Source organism: Oncorhynchus mykiss, chromosome 15 (assembly GCF_057628025.1).
Source record: "Oncorhynchus mykiss isolate SJ-2025 chromosome 15, ASM5762802v1, whole genome shotgun sequence".
NCBI lineage: Eukaryota > Metazoa > Chordata > Actinopteri > Salmoniformes > Salmonidae > Oncorhynchus > Oncorhynchus mykiss.
The window spans coordinates 18,046,384-18,060,447 of record NC_143036.1 but is presented as its reverse complement, the minus strand read 5'-3'; the positions used below and the strand labels follow the sequence as shown (position 1 = coordinate 18,060,447).

Sequence of the window (14,064 nt, the reverse complement as noted above, 5' to 3'; positions counted from 1 at the left end):
ATCACACAAAAATGATCAATGGAAATGAAATTTATCAACCCATGGAGGTCTGGATTTGGAGTCACACTCAAAATTAAAGTGGAAAACCACACTACAGGCTGATCCAACTTTGATGTAATGTCCTTAAAACAAGTCAAAATGAGGCTCAGTAGTGTGTGTGGCCTCCACGTGCCTGTATGACCTCCCTACAACGCCTGGGCATGCTCCTGATGAGGTGGCGGATGGTCTCCTGAGGGATCTCCTCCCAGACCTGGACTAAAGCATCCGCCAACTCCTGGACAGTCTGTGGTGTAACGTGGCATTGGTGGATGGAGCGAGACATGATGTCCCAGATGTGCTCAATTGGATTCAGGTCTGGGGAACGGGCGGGCCAGTCCATAGCATCAATGCCTTCCTCTTGCAGGAACTGCTGACACACTCCAGCCACATGAGGTCTAGCATTGTCTTGCATTAGGAGGACCCCAGGGCCAACCGCACCAGCATATGGTCTCACAAGGGGTCTGAGGATCTCATCCCGGTACCTACTGGCAGTCAGGCTACCTCTGGCGAGCACATGGAGGGCTGTGCGGCCCCCCAAAGAAATGCCACCCCACACCATGACTGACCCACCGCCAAACCGGTCATGCTGGAGGATGTTGCAAGCAGCAGAACGTTCTCCACGGCGTCTCCAGACTGTCACGTCTGTCACATGTGCTCAGTGTGAACCTGCTATCATCTGTGAAGAGCACAGGGCGCCAGTGGCGAAATTGCCATTCTTGGTGTTCTCTGGCAAATGCCAAACGCCCTGCACGGTGTTGGGCTGTAAGCACAACCCCCACCTGTGAACGTCGTGCCCTCATACCACCCTCATGGAGTCTGTTTCTGACCGTTTGAGCAGACACATGCACATTTGTGGCCTACTGGAGGTCATTTTGCAGGGCTCTGGCAGTGCTCCTCCTGCTCCTCCTTGCACAAAGGCGGAGGTAGCAGTCCTGCTGCTGGGTTGTTGCCCTCCTACGGCCTCCTCCACATCTCCTGATGTACTGGCCTGTCTCCTGGTAGCGCCTCCATGCTCTGGACACTACGCTGACAGACGCAGTAAACCTTCTTGACACAGCTCGCATTGATGTGCCATCCTGGATGAGCTACACTACCTGAGCCACTTGTGTGGGTTGTAGACTCCGTCTCATGCTACCGCTAGAGTGAAAGCACCGCCAGCATTCAAAAGTGACCAAAACATCATCCAGGAAGCATAGGAACTGAGAAGTGGTCTGGTCACCGTCTTGCTAATTGCCTATAATTTCCACCTGTTGTCTATTCCATTTGCACAACAGCATGTGAAATTTATTGTCAATCAGTGCTGCTTCCTAAGTGGACAGTTTGATTTCACACAAGTGTGATTGACTTGGAGTTACATTGTGTTGTTTAAGTGTTCCCTTTGTTTTTTGGAGCAGTGTACTATGCATGTCAGTCTCTCTTGGCTAAGAGTTGAGTAAAGACTGTTGAGGAAAGACAGTTTGGAAATTCCAAATGGTTTGCATAATCATCTTACAAACAGCACTGACACACACACACCTTCCCCACCAGGGGTATTTTCACAGTCCCCAGGTTCGGAACAAATTCAAAAATACAGTTGAAGTCGTAAGTTTACATACACTTAGGTTGGAGTCATTAAAACTCCTTTTTTAGCCACTCCACCAATTTCTTGTTAACAAGCTATTGTTTTGGCAAGTCAGTTAGGACATCTACTTTGTGCATGACACAAGTAATTCTTCCAACAATTGTTTACAGACAGATTATTTCCCTTAAAATTGCCTTTAAAACAGCTCAGAATATTCCAGAAAATTATGCCATGGCTTTAGAAGCTTCTGATAGGCTAATTGACATCATTTGAGTCAATTGGAGGTGTACCTGTGGATGTATTTCAAGGCCTACCTTCAAACTCAGTGCCTCTTTGCTTGACATCATGGGAAAATCAAAAGAAATCAGCCAAGACCTCAGAAAAATAATTGTAGACCTCCACAAGTCTGGTTCTTCCTAGGGGGCAATTTCCAAACGCCTGAAGGTATCACGTTCATCTGAACAAACGATAGTACGCAAGTATAAACACCATGGGACCACGCAGCCGTCATACCGCTTAGGAAGAAGACTCGTTCTGTCTCCTAGAGATGAACGTACTTTGGTGCGAAAAGTGCAAATCAATCTCAGAACAAAGATGCTGGAGGAAACAGGTACAAAAGTAACTATATCCACAGTAAGACGAGTCCTATATAAACATAACCTGAAAGGCCGCTCAGCAAGGAAAAGAAGCCATTGCTCCAAAACCGCCATAAAATAGCCAGACTACGGTTTGCAACTACACATGGGGACAAAGATCATACTTTTTGGAGAAATGTCCTCTGGTCTGATGAAACAAAAATAGAACTGTTTGGCAATATTGACCATCGTTATGTTCGGAGAAAAAGGGGAAGGCTTGCAAGCCGAAGAACATCATCCCAACCGTGAAGCACGGGCATGGCAGCATCATGTTGTGGGGGTGCTTTGCTGCAGGAAGGACTCGTGCACTTCACAAAATAAATGGCATCATAAGGAAAGAAAATAGTGTGGATATATTGAAGCAACATCTCAAGACATCAGTCAGGAAGTTGAAGCTTGGTCGCAAATGGGTCTTCCAAATGGACAATGCATACTTTCAAAGTTGTGGCAAAATGGCAACAAAGTCAAGGTATTGGAGTGGCCATCACAATTCCCTGACCTCAATCCTATAGAAAATTTGTGGGCAGAACTGAAAAAGTGTGTGTGAGCAAGGAGGCCTACAAACCTGACTCAGTTACACCAGCTCTGTCAGGAGGAATGGGCCAGAATTCACCCAACTTATTGTGGAAGTCAAACAATTTAAAGGCAATGCTACCAAATACTAATTGAGTGTATGTAAACTTCTGATCCACTGGGAATGTGATGAAAAAAATAAAAGCTGAAATAAATAATTCTCTCTAGTATTATTCTGACATTTCACATTCTTAAAATGGTGATCCTAACTGGCCTAAGACAGGGATGTTTTTTACTATGGCTAAATGTCAGGAAGTGTGAAAAACTGAGTTTAAATGTATTTGGCTAAGGTGTATGTAAACGTCCAACTTCAACTGTACATACACTATTGTACAGAGCCATGAGTGCATGGAACTCCCTTCCATCTAATATAGTGCAAGTGAACAGCAAACATTGTTTAAAAAAACAAATAAAGCAACTCCTCACGGCACAACACCTCTCCCCCATGTGACCTAATTGCACACTGCAACTATGACAGACAGAATGAGAAAAAAAATCATATTGTAGGATTTTTAATGAATTTATTTTCAAATTATGGTGGAAAATAAGTATTTGGTCAATAACAAAAGTTTATCTCAATACTTTTTATATACCCTTTGTTGTTTTCTGTAAGTCTTCACAAGGTTTTCACACACTGTTGCTGGTATTTTGGCCAATTCCTCCATGCAGATCTCCTCTAGAGCAGTGATGTTTTGGGGCTGTTGCTGAGCAACGCGGACTTTCAACTCCCTCCAAAGATTTTCTATGAGGTTGAGATCTGGAGACTGGCTAGGCCACTCCAGGACCTTGAAATGCTTCTTACAAAGCCACTCCTTCGTTGCCCAGGCAGTGTGTTTGGGATCATTGTCATGCTGAAAGACCCAGCCACGTTTCATCTTCAATGCCCTTGCTGATGGAAGGAGGTTTTCACTCAAAATCTCACGATACATGGCTCCATTCATTCTTTCCTTTACACGGATCAGTTGTCCTGGTCCCTTTGCAGAAAAACAGCCCCAAAGCATGATGTTTCCACCCCCATGCTTCACAGTATGCATGGTGTTCTTTGGATGCAACTCAGCATTCTTTGTCCTCCAAACACAACGAGTTGAGTTTTTACCAAAAAGTTATATTTTGGTTTCATCTGACCATATGACATTCTCCCAATCTTCTTCTGGATCATCCAAATGCTCTCTAGCAAACTTCAGACAGGCCTGGACACGTCTGGCACTGCAGGATTTGAGTCCCTGGCGGCGTAGTGTGCTCCTGATGGTAGGCTTTGTTACTTTGGTCCCAGCTCTCTGCAGGTCATTCACTAGGTCCCCCCATGTGGTTCTGGGATTTTTGCTCACCGTTCTTGTGATCATTTTGACACCACGGGGTGAGATCTTGCGTGGAGCCCCAGATTGAGGGAGATTATCAGTGGTCTTGTATGTCTTCCATTTCCTAATAATTGCTCCCACAGTTGATTTCTTCAAACCAAGCTGCTTCCCTATTGCAGATTGTCTTCCCAGCCTGGTGCAGGTCTACAATTTTGTTTCTGGTGTCCTTTGACAGCTCTTTGGTCTTGGCCATAGTGGAGTTTGGAGTGTGACTGTTTGAGGTTGTGGACAGGTGTCTTTTATACTGATAACAAGTTAAAAAAGGTGCCATTAATACAGGTAACGAGTGGAGGACAGAGGAGCCTATTAAAGAAGAAGTTACAGGTCTGTGAGAGCCAGAAATCTTGCTTGTTTGTGGGTGACCAAATACTTATTTTCCACCAATACTTATTTGCAAATAAATTCATTAAAAATCCTACAATGTGACTTTCTGGATTTTTTTTCTGTCATAGTTGAAGTGTACCTATGATGAAAATTACAGGCCTCTCATCTTTTTAAGTGGGAGAACTTGCACAATTGGTGGCTGACTAAATACTTTTTTGCCCCACTGTATATACGGCCATGTACAGGTCATTCAGAAATATTCAGACCTCTTTACTTTTCCCATAATTTTGGTACATTAATGCCTTATTCTAAAATGTATATAAAACATTTACATGAGTATTCAGACTTTTTACTTTGTTGAAGCTCCTTTGGCAGTGATTACAGCCTCGAGTCTTCTTGAGTATGACGCTACAAGCTTGGCACACCTGTATTTGTGGAGTTTCTCCCTTCACTACAGATCCTCTCAAGCTCTGTTTGGTTGGATTGGGAGCGTCGCTGTACAGCTATTTTCAGTTCTGTTCGGGTTCAAGTCTGGGCTCTGGCTGAGCCACTCAAAGACATTCAGAGACTTGTCCTGAAGCCACTCATGAGGTGTCTTGGCTCTATGCTCAGGGTCGCTGTCCTGTTGGAAGGTGAACCTTTCCGCCAGTCTGAGGTCCTGGAGCAGGTTTACATCAAGGATCTCTCTGTACTTTCCTCTGTTCATCTTGTCCTCGATCCTGACTAATCTCCCAGTCCCTGCCGCAGAAAAACATCCACACAGCATTATGCTGCCACCACCATGCTTCACCATAGGGATAGTGCCAGGTTTCCTCCAGATGTGATGCTTGGCATTCAGGCCAAAGAGTTGAAGCTTGGCTCGATCAGACCAGAGAATTTTGTGTCTCATGGTCTGAGTCCTTTAGGTGCCTTTTGGGAAACTCCAAGCGGGCTGTGGTGAGCCTTTTTACTCAGGAGTGGCTTCCGTCTAGCCACTCTACTAGAAAAAAAGATTGGTGGAGTGCTGCAGAGATGGTTGTCCTTCTGGAACGTTCTTCCATCTCCAAAGTGGAACTCTGTCAGAGTGGCCATAGGGTTCTTGGTCACCTTCCTCACCAAGGCCCTTCTCCCCCGGTTGCTCTACGAAGAGTCTTGGTGGTTCCAAACTTCTTCCATTTAACATCTTTGATCTCTAGGGGCGCTATTTCATTTTTGGATAAAAACGTTCCCGTTTTAAGCGCGATATTTTGTCACGAAAAGATGCTCGACTATGCATATTATTGACAGTTTTTGAAAGAAAACACTCTGAAGTTTCAGAATCTGCAAAGATATTGTCTGTAAGTGCCCCAGAACTCATTCTACAGGCGAAACCAAGATGATGCGTCAACCAGGAAATGAGCAGAATTTCTGAAGCTCTTTTTTCCATTGTCTCCTTATATGGCTGTGATTGCGCAAGGAATGAGCCTACACTTTCTGTCGTTCCCCCAAGGTGTTAGCAGCATTGTGACGTATTTGTAGGCATATCATTGGAAGATTGACCATAAGAGACTACATTTTCCAAGTGTCCGCCTGGTGTCCTGCGTGGAATTCGGTGCGCAATTGCCAGCTGCTTGTACTTTTCCATTTGATTGAGGGGAGAAACCATGCTTCCATGAACGATATATCTTTGAAGAGATATGTGAAAAACACCTTGAGGATTGATTCTAAACAACGTTTGCCATGTTTTCAGTCGATATTATGGAGTTAATTTGGAAAAAAGTTCGTTTTGAGGACTGAATTTTCGGGTTTTTTTGGTAGCCAAATGTGATGTATAAAACGGAGCTATTTCTAATACACAAAGAATCTTTTTGGAAAAACTGAGCATCTGCTATCTAACTGAGAGTATCCTCATTGAAAACATCAGAAGTTCTTCAAAGGTAAATTATTTTATTTGAAGGCTTTTATGTTTTTGTTGAAATGTTGCGTGCTGGATGCTAACGCTAATGCTAACGCTAAATGCTACGCTAGCTAGCTACTTTTACACAAATGATTGTTTTCCTATGGTTGAGAAGCATATTTTGAAAATCTGAGATGACAGTGTTGTTTACAAAAGGCTAAGCTTGAGAGATGGCATATTTATTTCATTTCATTTGCGATTTTCATGAATAGTTAACGTTGCGTTATGGTAATGAGCTTGAGTCTGTATTCACGATCCCGGATCCGGGATGGGGAGATCAGAAAGGTTAAGATTGATGGAAGCCACTGTGTTCTTGGGGACCTTCAATGCTGCATAAATATTTTTGGTACCCTTCCCCAGATCTGTGCCTCGACAATTTTGTCTCGGAGCTCTACGGACAATTCCTTCGACCTATGGATTTTTTTTTGCTCTGACATGCACTGTAAACTTTGGGACCTTATATAGACAGGTGTGTGCCTTTCCAAATCATGTCCAAACAATTTAATTTACAACAGGTGGACTCCAATCAAGTTGTAGAAACATCAAGGATGATCAATGGAAACAGGATGCACCTGAGCTCAATTTCGAGTCTCATAGCAAAGGGTTTGAATACTTATGTAAATAAGTTTAAGAAATATATATATATACACATTTGCCATACATTTCTAAAAACCTGTTTTCACTTTGTCATTATGGGGTAGTGTGTGTAGATTGAGGGACATTTTTTTATTTTTAAAATTCATTTTAGAATAAAGTTGTAACGTAACAAAATGTGGAAAATGTCAAGGGGTCTGAATACTTTCTGAATGCACACAAATGTATGTAAATTGTAAAGTATTTTGTCTGTAATGTCTCTTTAGTTATTGCCATTGGCGTCGGATGATTGGGATCCTAATAAATCAAATACAAAATGTTTCAAGTGGCTTAAGATGTGAGATCTCTTATCTGCCTCTCCAAGGTAAATGACAGCTCTATACAGACAGCATGTACAACCTCACATATTTACATTTAAGGCCTCAGGATTTCCAATTATGTTACAGATAATGCCATGTAAAGATGTAGAATCAAGAGACTAAAGAAATAACTCAAATCCAAATCTCAATATTTAAAAAAACTTAAACATAGAATGCCTGCAATGAACCCTTGCTACATTTAGTTAGCTACCTGCTCCAACTGTTTCTGCACCACATTCTGCTGCTCTGTCACATGCTTCAGCTGCTCGACGTCCTCCTTAGGGAACTCACGGCCAGCCTTCTTGGCCGTCCGCTGTTTGGCTGACAGGGCCTTCTTGGATTTCCTGTGGGCCCCAATCTGGTCTTCCAGAAACTTCTGCTGCATCTGCAGGAGCTGTTGGGTCTCCTTGAGCCACTCCTCGTACTGCTTCCTCTTGCCATCGTCTGAGAGACGGGAGACAAAACTGTATACATAAATCCAAAAGACATACAAGTGAAATCGAATAGACCCTGGATTGGATATGGTCATCAACAAATTAAATACTGAAGAGACCAAATGGGTATATGATTAATATTTTGGTTAAAATGAATGAGGATGTCATAATCAAATGCAAATAGAAACACTTTGGGTTGTCCACTCACTGACAAATCCAGGTCCAAAATTTGGGGGGTTCGGTCTCGCCATCTGTGGAGCCAACTTCCCGTCCTGCAAAGACAATAATCAAACGATAATGTGCCCTTTTTTTCTAGCATAAGATATGAAACATATGGCAGGCAGACTGATAGACAGACAAATAGTGGTTGATTCACGATGCTTACCTGTCCAAACACATGTGGAGGCAGAGTGTCAGCAGCATCTGGTCCATGGGCTCCTAGCGTATGCTGAATTCTGATAGGATCATTGCTTTAGGGAACATGAAATCATTTTTTACCCTTTCAATTAAATAACATGACCTAGCACAATAACTCAACGCTAGCATTGGGGAAGCTTTTGCCTTACCTGTTAATGACTATAGAGGGCATTCCAATGCTGTTCTGAGCCATGACTTTATTGATTCCCTTCAGGGCTACCATCTTAGCCTTCATGATCGGGTCTGTGACGGCATCAAAATCTGCTAAATAAGAAAACAAAACTAAAAAGTATCAGTAATTTTTTGACAAGTCCTCTTAATCCATGTTTTTTATGACTCTACAGATAACGAACAGGTAGAGGGCAGAACACACACAGATACCCTACCAAAATCAAACCCACCCCAAACGCCCTATGCTCCCTACTAAATAAAACCCACCCCACCAGACATGATATACAATGAGTAAAATAATAAAGATATTATAAAAAAAATAAAACAATTATAATAATAATGATACAAATTCAAATTTGGGTTGGTTTATGGAGTTGTGAAATTAGTTGGATCCATGTCTTCTACAAAGAATAGGAAAGGTTGCCAGATATTATAAAATGGAATTGCAGATCCCCTAACGGAGTAGCGTATTTTATTTAGCTTGAGATGTTGCATAACTTCCTTTATTCAATGGTTAAAAGTAGGAGGAAACCCATCCTTCCACTTAAACAGTAGTACATGCCGGCATGTTGCCCATAGAACTGTTTCGAGGGGTCTCCTGTGGTGCCACTCCGAATAATGCAATAAAAGGCATTATTTGAACGCCTTTTAAAAGGAGAAGTTTATTTTTACAACCAAATTTCTATTTCTGATGTAAATGGCATGTTATAGAAGGGTCCATACACATTTTTTGTGATTTCACTTGTTTTTGAGAAACTTAACCCAAACAGGACATCTCGTTGTGTAGTATGGGGGAAATGAAACGTTATGGATAAAGTTCAGAATGACACAATTTCATGTGTACAACATCTAAAGACCTGCATCAATATACTGAGAGATTTGTAGTATTTGGGTGTTCTTGAAGCAATGGTTAAAGTTTTTCAGGGCCACCATAAAATTCAACGAATAAGTGATTTTCTGTTTGGGGTAAGTTTCTCAAAAACAAGTGAAATCACAAAAAAGGTGTCTGGGGACTTCTAGAACATGCCATTTACATCAGAAATAGAGATTTGGTTGTAAAAAAGAACTTTTCCTTTAAGGTTTGACCTCTTTCCAAGCCATTTTAAAAGAATCCAAGAGTGCCACATCTAAATTATGTATGGAACGCTGGTGAAGTAAGTCTCTCTTAGTCAAGAAAAATTATGTCCAACATTCTGTTCCTCAAATTACATGTGGGGAAGGTTCTTTTTTTTGCTTCGAAATATAAAAAAAAAGCATTTGTCTCAAACGAAAATGGCTTCATATTCCACATACAGTGCCTTGCGAAAGTATTCGGCCCCCTTGAACTTTGCGACCTTTTGCTACATTTCAGGCTTCAAACATAAAGATATAAAACTGTATTTTTTTGTGAAGAATCAACAACAAGTGGGACACAATCATGAAGTGGAACGACATTTATTGGATATTTCAAACTTTTTTAACAAATCAAAAACTGAAAAATTGGGCGTGCAAAATTATTCAGCCCCTTTACTTTCAGTGCAGCAAACTCTCTCCAGAAGTTCAGTGAGGATCTCTGAATGATCCAATGTTGACCTAAATGACTAATGATGATAAATACAATCCACCTGTGTGTAATCAAGTCTCCGTATAAATGCACCTGCACTGTGATAGTCTCAGAGGTCCGTTAAAAGCGCAGAGAGCATCATGAAGAACAAGGAACACACCAGGCAGGTCCGAGATACTGTTGTGAAGAAGTTTAAAGCCGGATTTGGATACAAAAAGATTTCCCAAGCTTTAAACATCCCAAGGAGCACTGTGCAAGCGATAATATTGAAATGAAGGAGTATCAGACCACTGCAAATCTACCAAGACCTGGCCGTAACTCTAAACTTTCAGCTCATACAAGGAGAAGACTGATCAAAGATGCAGCCAAGAGGCCCATGATCACTCTGGATGAACTGCAGAGATCTACAGCTGAGGTGGGAGACTCTGTCCATAGGACAACAATCAGTCGTATATTGCACGAATCTGGCCTTTATGGAAGAGTGGCAAGAAGAAAGCCATTTCTTAAAGATATCCATAAAAAGTGTTGTTTAAAGTTTGCCACAAGCCACCTGGGAGACACACCAAACATGTGGAAGAAGGTGCTCTGGTCAGATGAAACCAAAATTGAACTTTTTGGCAACAATGCAAAACGTTATGTTTGGCGTAAAAGCAACACAGCTGAACACACCATCCCCACTGTCAAACATGGTGGTGGCAGCATCATGGTTTGGGCCTGCTTTTCTTCAGCAGGGACAGGGAAGATGGTTAAAATTGATGGGAAGATGGATGGAGCCAAATACAGGACCATTCTGGAAGAAAACCTGATGGAGTCTGCAAAAGACCTGAGACTGGGACGGAGATTTGTCTTCCAACAAGACAATGATCCAAAACATAAAGCAAAATCTACAATGGAATGGTTCAAAAATAAACATATCCAGGTGTTAGAATGACCAAGTCAAAGTCCAGACCTGAATCCAATCGAGAATCTGTGGAAAGAACTGAAAACTGCTGTTCACAAATGCTCTCCATCCAACCTCACTGAGCTCGAGCTGTTTTGCAAGGAGGAATGGGAAAAAATGTCAGTCTCTCGATGTGCAAAACTGATAGAGACATACCCCAAGCGACTTACAGCTGTAATCGCAGCAAAAGGTGGCGCTACAAAGTATTAACTTAAGGGGGCTGAATAATTTTGCACGCCCAATTTTTCAGTTTTTGATTTGTTAAAAAAGTTTGAAATATCCAATAAATGTCGTTCCACTTCATGATTGTGTCCCACTTGTTGTTGATTCTTCACAAAAAAATACAGTTTTATATCTTTATGTTTGAAGCCTGAAATGTGGCAAAAGGTCGCAAAGTTCAAGGGGGCCGAATACTTTCGCAAGGCACTGTATCTACCAAAAAGGATGATCATGCAAAATGACTGCAAAACCCCCAGAGGACTGTTCTGACTACACTCTGGAAATAACTACATGTAGAGGGGTAATGCGTGTGACTCAATTAAACGGATCACCAAAACAGCAGTCACATGTCTATCTGAAGCTCATTGTCCTTACCTATGTTGGGGAAGAAGGAGTCGCTGGAGCGCTGTCGGATCATTGCCTGCATCTGCCTCTGCTGCTGCTGCTCTTGCCTCTCCTGGTCCAGCAGGTCCTGCAGTAGGAGGGGCTGCTCGTCCAGCAGCAGAGGCCTGTTTTGTGGGCCGGCCTGCCCCAGCGAGGAGCCTTGCTGGCCCTGGGGGTTCAGGCCATGGGCAGTGGGCTGCTGACTGGCTCCCACCATGGCTAGGTTTAGCTCCACCTGCTGGTTTACTGAGGCCCCGAAACTGTGGCTCCCCCCTAGGATGTGGTTTGGGTTTCCCATTGAAAGCCTGCTCTGAACCAACGCAGGGTTCACCCGATGTCCCATAGCCACGCTGGGATTGAGCCTGTTGTTGTCTTGGGCATGTTGCATGCCTGTGTTTGGGTGTAGACCAGTGGCCTGGTTCGGCTGGGCAGCTATGTTCCCTTGATGAGGAGAGCCGGTTGGGACTAACCCAGTGTTTTCCAGTTTCTCTTTGACCAGAAGGTTGGAGAGGACCGGAGCCGAGACTGTATGTCCAGGCTGCTCATACAGCCCTGCGCCCTCTTGGTTAGTCATGGTTCTGTTGTCATTCATCCGGCCACTGCAGAGTGGCTGGTCCTGGTTTTGCATGTGTCCATCTTTGACCTCCGTTTTGATTGTTTCCTCTATTTTGACTATGTCCAAGGTCTCTTTCGATTTGTTGGCCTCCCGTCTGATTTGGCCGTCTGATTTGACGGATTTCCCTACGGACTGGGACGAAGTGGCTGCGCAGTCTCCGCTGGCGTTCCTCTTCTCCGACAGGGCTTTCTGGAGGTCCGAGGTCTCTCCCTGTTGGTGTTCCTCCATGGGGTCACCCAGGTCGAGATCTTCACTGAACATGTCTTTCTTGTCTTCCAGGTTGAGCTCAGGATCCGTGTAGGCGATGAGGTCAAACTTCCCAGACATGAGGAAGTCGTCGAGGTGCAGGTCATTGGGTCCCAGGTCCAGGTCTTTGCCATCATCCGGATCGAGGTTCAGGTTCAGGTCGACCAGGTCTTTGACCTCCACGTCTTCGAGGTCCTTCACTGCAGAGTCGTCAGCGTCCAGGTTTTCGTCGATTCCGTCTCCACTGGGTATCTGAGTCTCTTCCGTTTGACCGGTGCTAGACCCAGGCAAGAGCACACCAGATGGCTCTGCATTGAGTAACTCACTAGTGACAGGGTGGCTGAGGGACCTATTCAGTGGAGGATGCTGTTGTTGTTCAGTGGTCACCTGCACTTCAGCCTGCTGCTGGTGCAGGTTCTCCATACTAGCCAACATCTGCATTTGGCCAACCGATCCCTGGGAAGGTCTGCCCATCATGGGAGCCATCGTTCTTGGTCCCTGGTTCCTGGCGAAGCCAATCTCCTGACCTCCCATGAAGCACTGGGGTGGTCTCTGGGTTTGGTTGGAGGGGTCCATGACGCCGGGAGGTCCATGCCCAAAGGGGTTCTTGATCCGGTTCTCAGGGGCCCTGTGGCGGAGCTCGATGAACGTCTGACCCATGATATTGTGCTGCTGGACGGTAAGGCCCCGTGGAGGGAAGTCCTGGGGGAGTCCCATCAGGGGGTTGCCCCTCCTGGAAAAGTCCACCGAGAGGGACCTTCTCATCTGGGGAGGAATGTTATCGATCATGGGCCCGCCGGGCATCTGCTGAGGGGGTCTGAGGAAATGTTGCTCCTGGCCGGAGGGAAATCCAAACCTGAGAGAAGGATGAAAAACACATTGTCAAATGCTAATCCATGAACAAGGCAGAACACAATGTCATAGATTGCTGATGATTGCTCCCTACACACAAATAAGGAATATTACACAGTGAGTAGCACTTCAAAAATGCCACTTCATTCCACAATGCATGTTTAACGAGGAGCAACACAATCTTTAAGACAATTATAATGGATTGGATTTGATATATAGAGCGTCTTCCTACCAACTGAGGTACTCAAAGCGCTTTACATAGTAGGGGGAAACTCACCTCATACACCACAAATGTGTTGCATTATGAAAATATACAGCTGCATTTAAATGTGGTCAAGGCCTTGTCCATAAAAAAAGAAGTGTCAAGGGCAAGAGTTTATGTATACCTATGCAGTCAATCTTGACTAACCTCATTCCTTGGGGCCTCAAGCCCATGTTGTCCATGTCCCTGGGGGAGTCGGGTATGGCAAACTGTCCCTCGTTGGGGAAGAGTCCTCGCTGGTCCCCTAGGAAGGTACCAGGGAACCTTTGACCCCCGAGAACTTGGGGGCTGCCCCTCATGGGTCCTGGGTAAGGGGGTGGTGGTCTGCCAAACATGTGGCTCTGAGGGGTGGGTTCTTCTTGTGACCAGTGACGGGTCACCGCACCAGTAGCTCCACCAGCTTCCTGTAGTAGTCCCTTCTCTTGTCGGATGGCCGTCTTCTGTTGCTGCTGCCTCAGGATTAGCTGTCGCAGTCTCTGGCGCTGCCCGGGGGGGTACACATTAGCAAGTAACAAACAAATCCTGCATCTTGCAGCTATTAATTAATTAGTATTTTAGGGGTCATTAGAGAGGAGCAACAATTATTTCATTTTGCACTAACGTGCACTGTCATACTGGCTTG

At 44.1% G+C, this 14,064-nt stretch overlaps 1 protein-coding gene across 16 annotated transcripts in view; it reads right to left on the bottom strand.

The window, feature by feature from the left end:
* Positions 1 to 14,064, bottom strand: part of LOC110490933 (histone-lysine N-methyltransferase 2C) — a 231,504-nt gene that overhangs the window by 27,726 nt on the left and 189,714 nt on the right. For 11 of the 16 annotated variants that reach the window (XM_090199401.1, XM_090199404.1, XM_090199410.1 and 8 more), the window contains 6 exons: positions 13,590 to 13,924; positions 11,458 to 13,184; positions 8,359 to 8,473; positions 8,178 to 8,262; positions 8,001 to 8,064; positions 7,570 to 7,802 (listed from right to left, as the gene is read on the bottom strand). In XM_090199401.1, coding sequence (XP_090055527.1) covers positions 7,570 to 7,802; positions 8,001 to 8,064; positions 8,178 to 8,262; positions 8,359 to 8,473; positions 11,458 to 13,184; positions 13,590 to 13,924 — 2,559 coding nt within the window. The remainder of the gene's footprint in view (positions 1 to 7,569; positions 7,803 to 8,000; positions 8,065 to 8,177; positions 8,263 to 8,358; positions 8,474 to 11,457; positions 13,185 to 13,589; positions 13,925 to 14,064) is intronic. The other 5 variants (XM_090199402.1, XM_036945610.2, XM_090199415.1 and 2 more) reach the window with 3 other exon arrangements.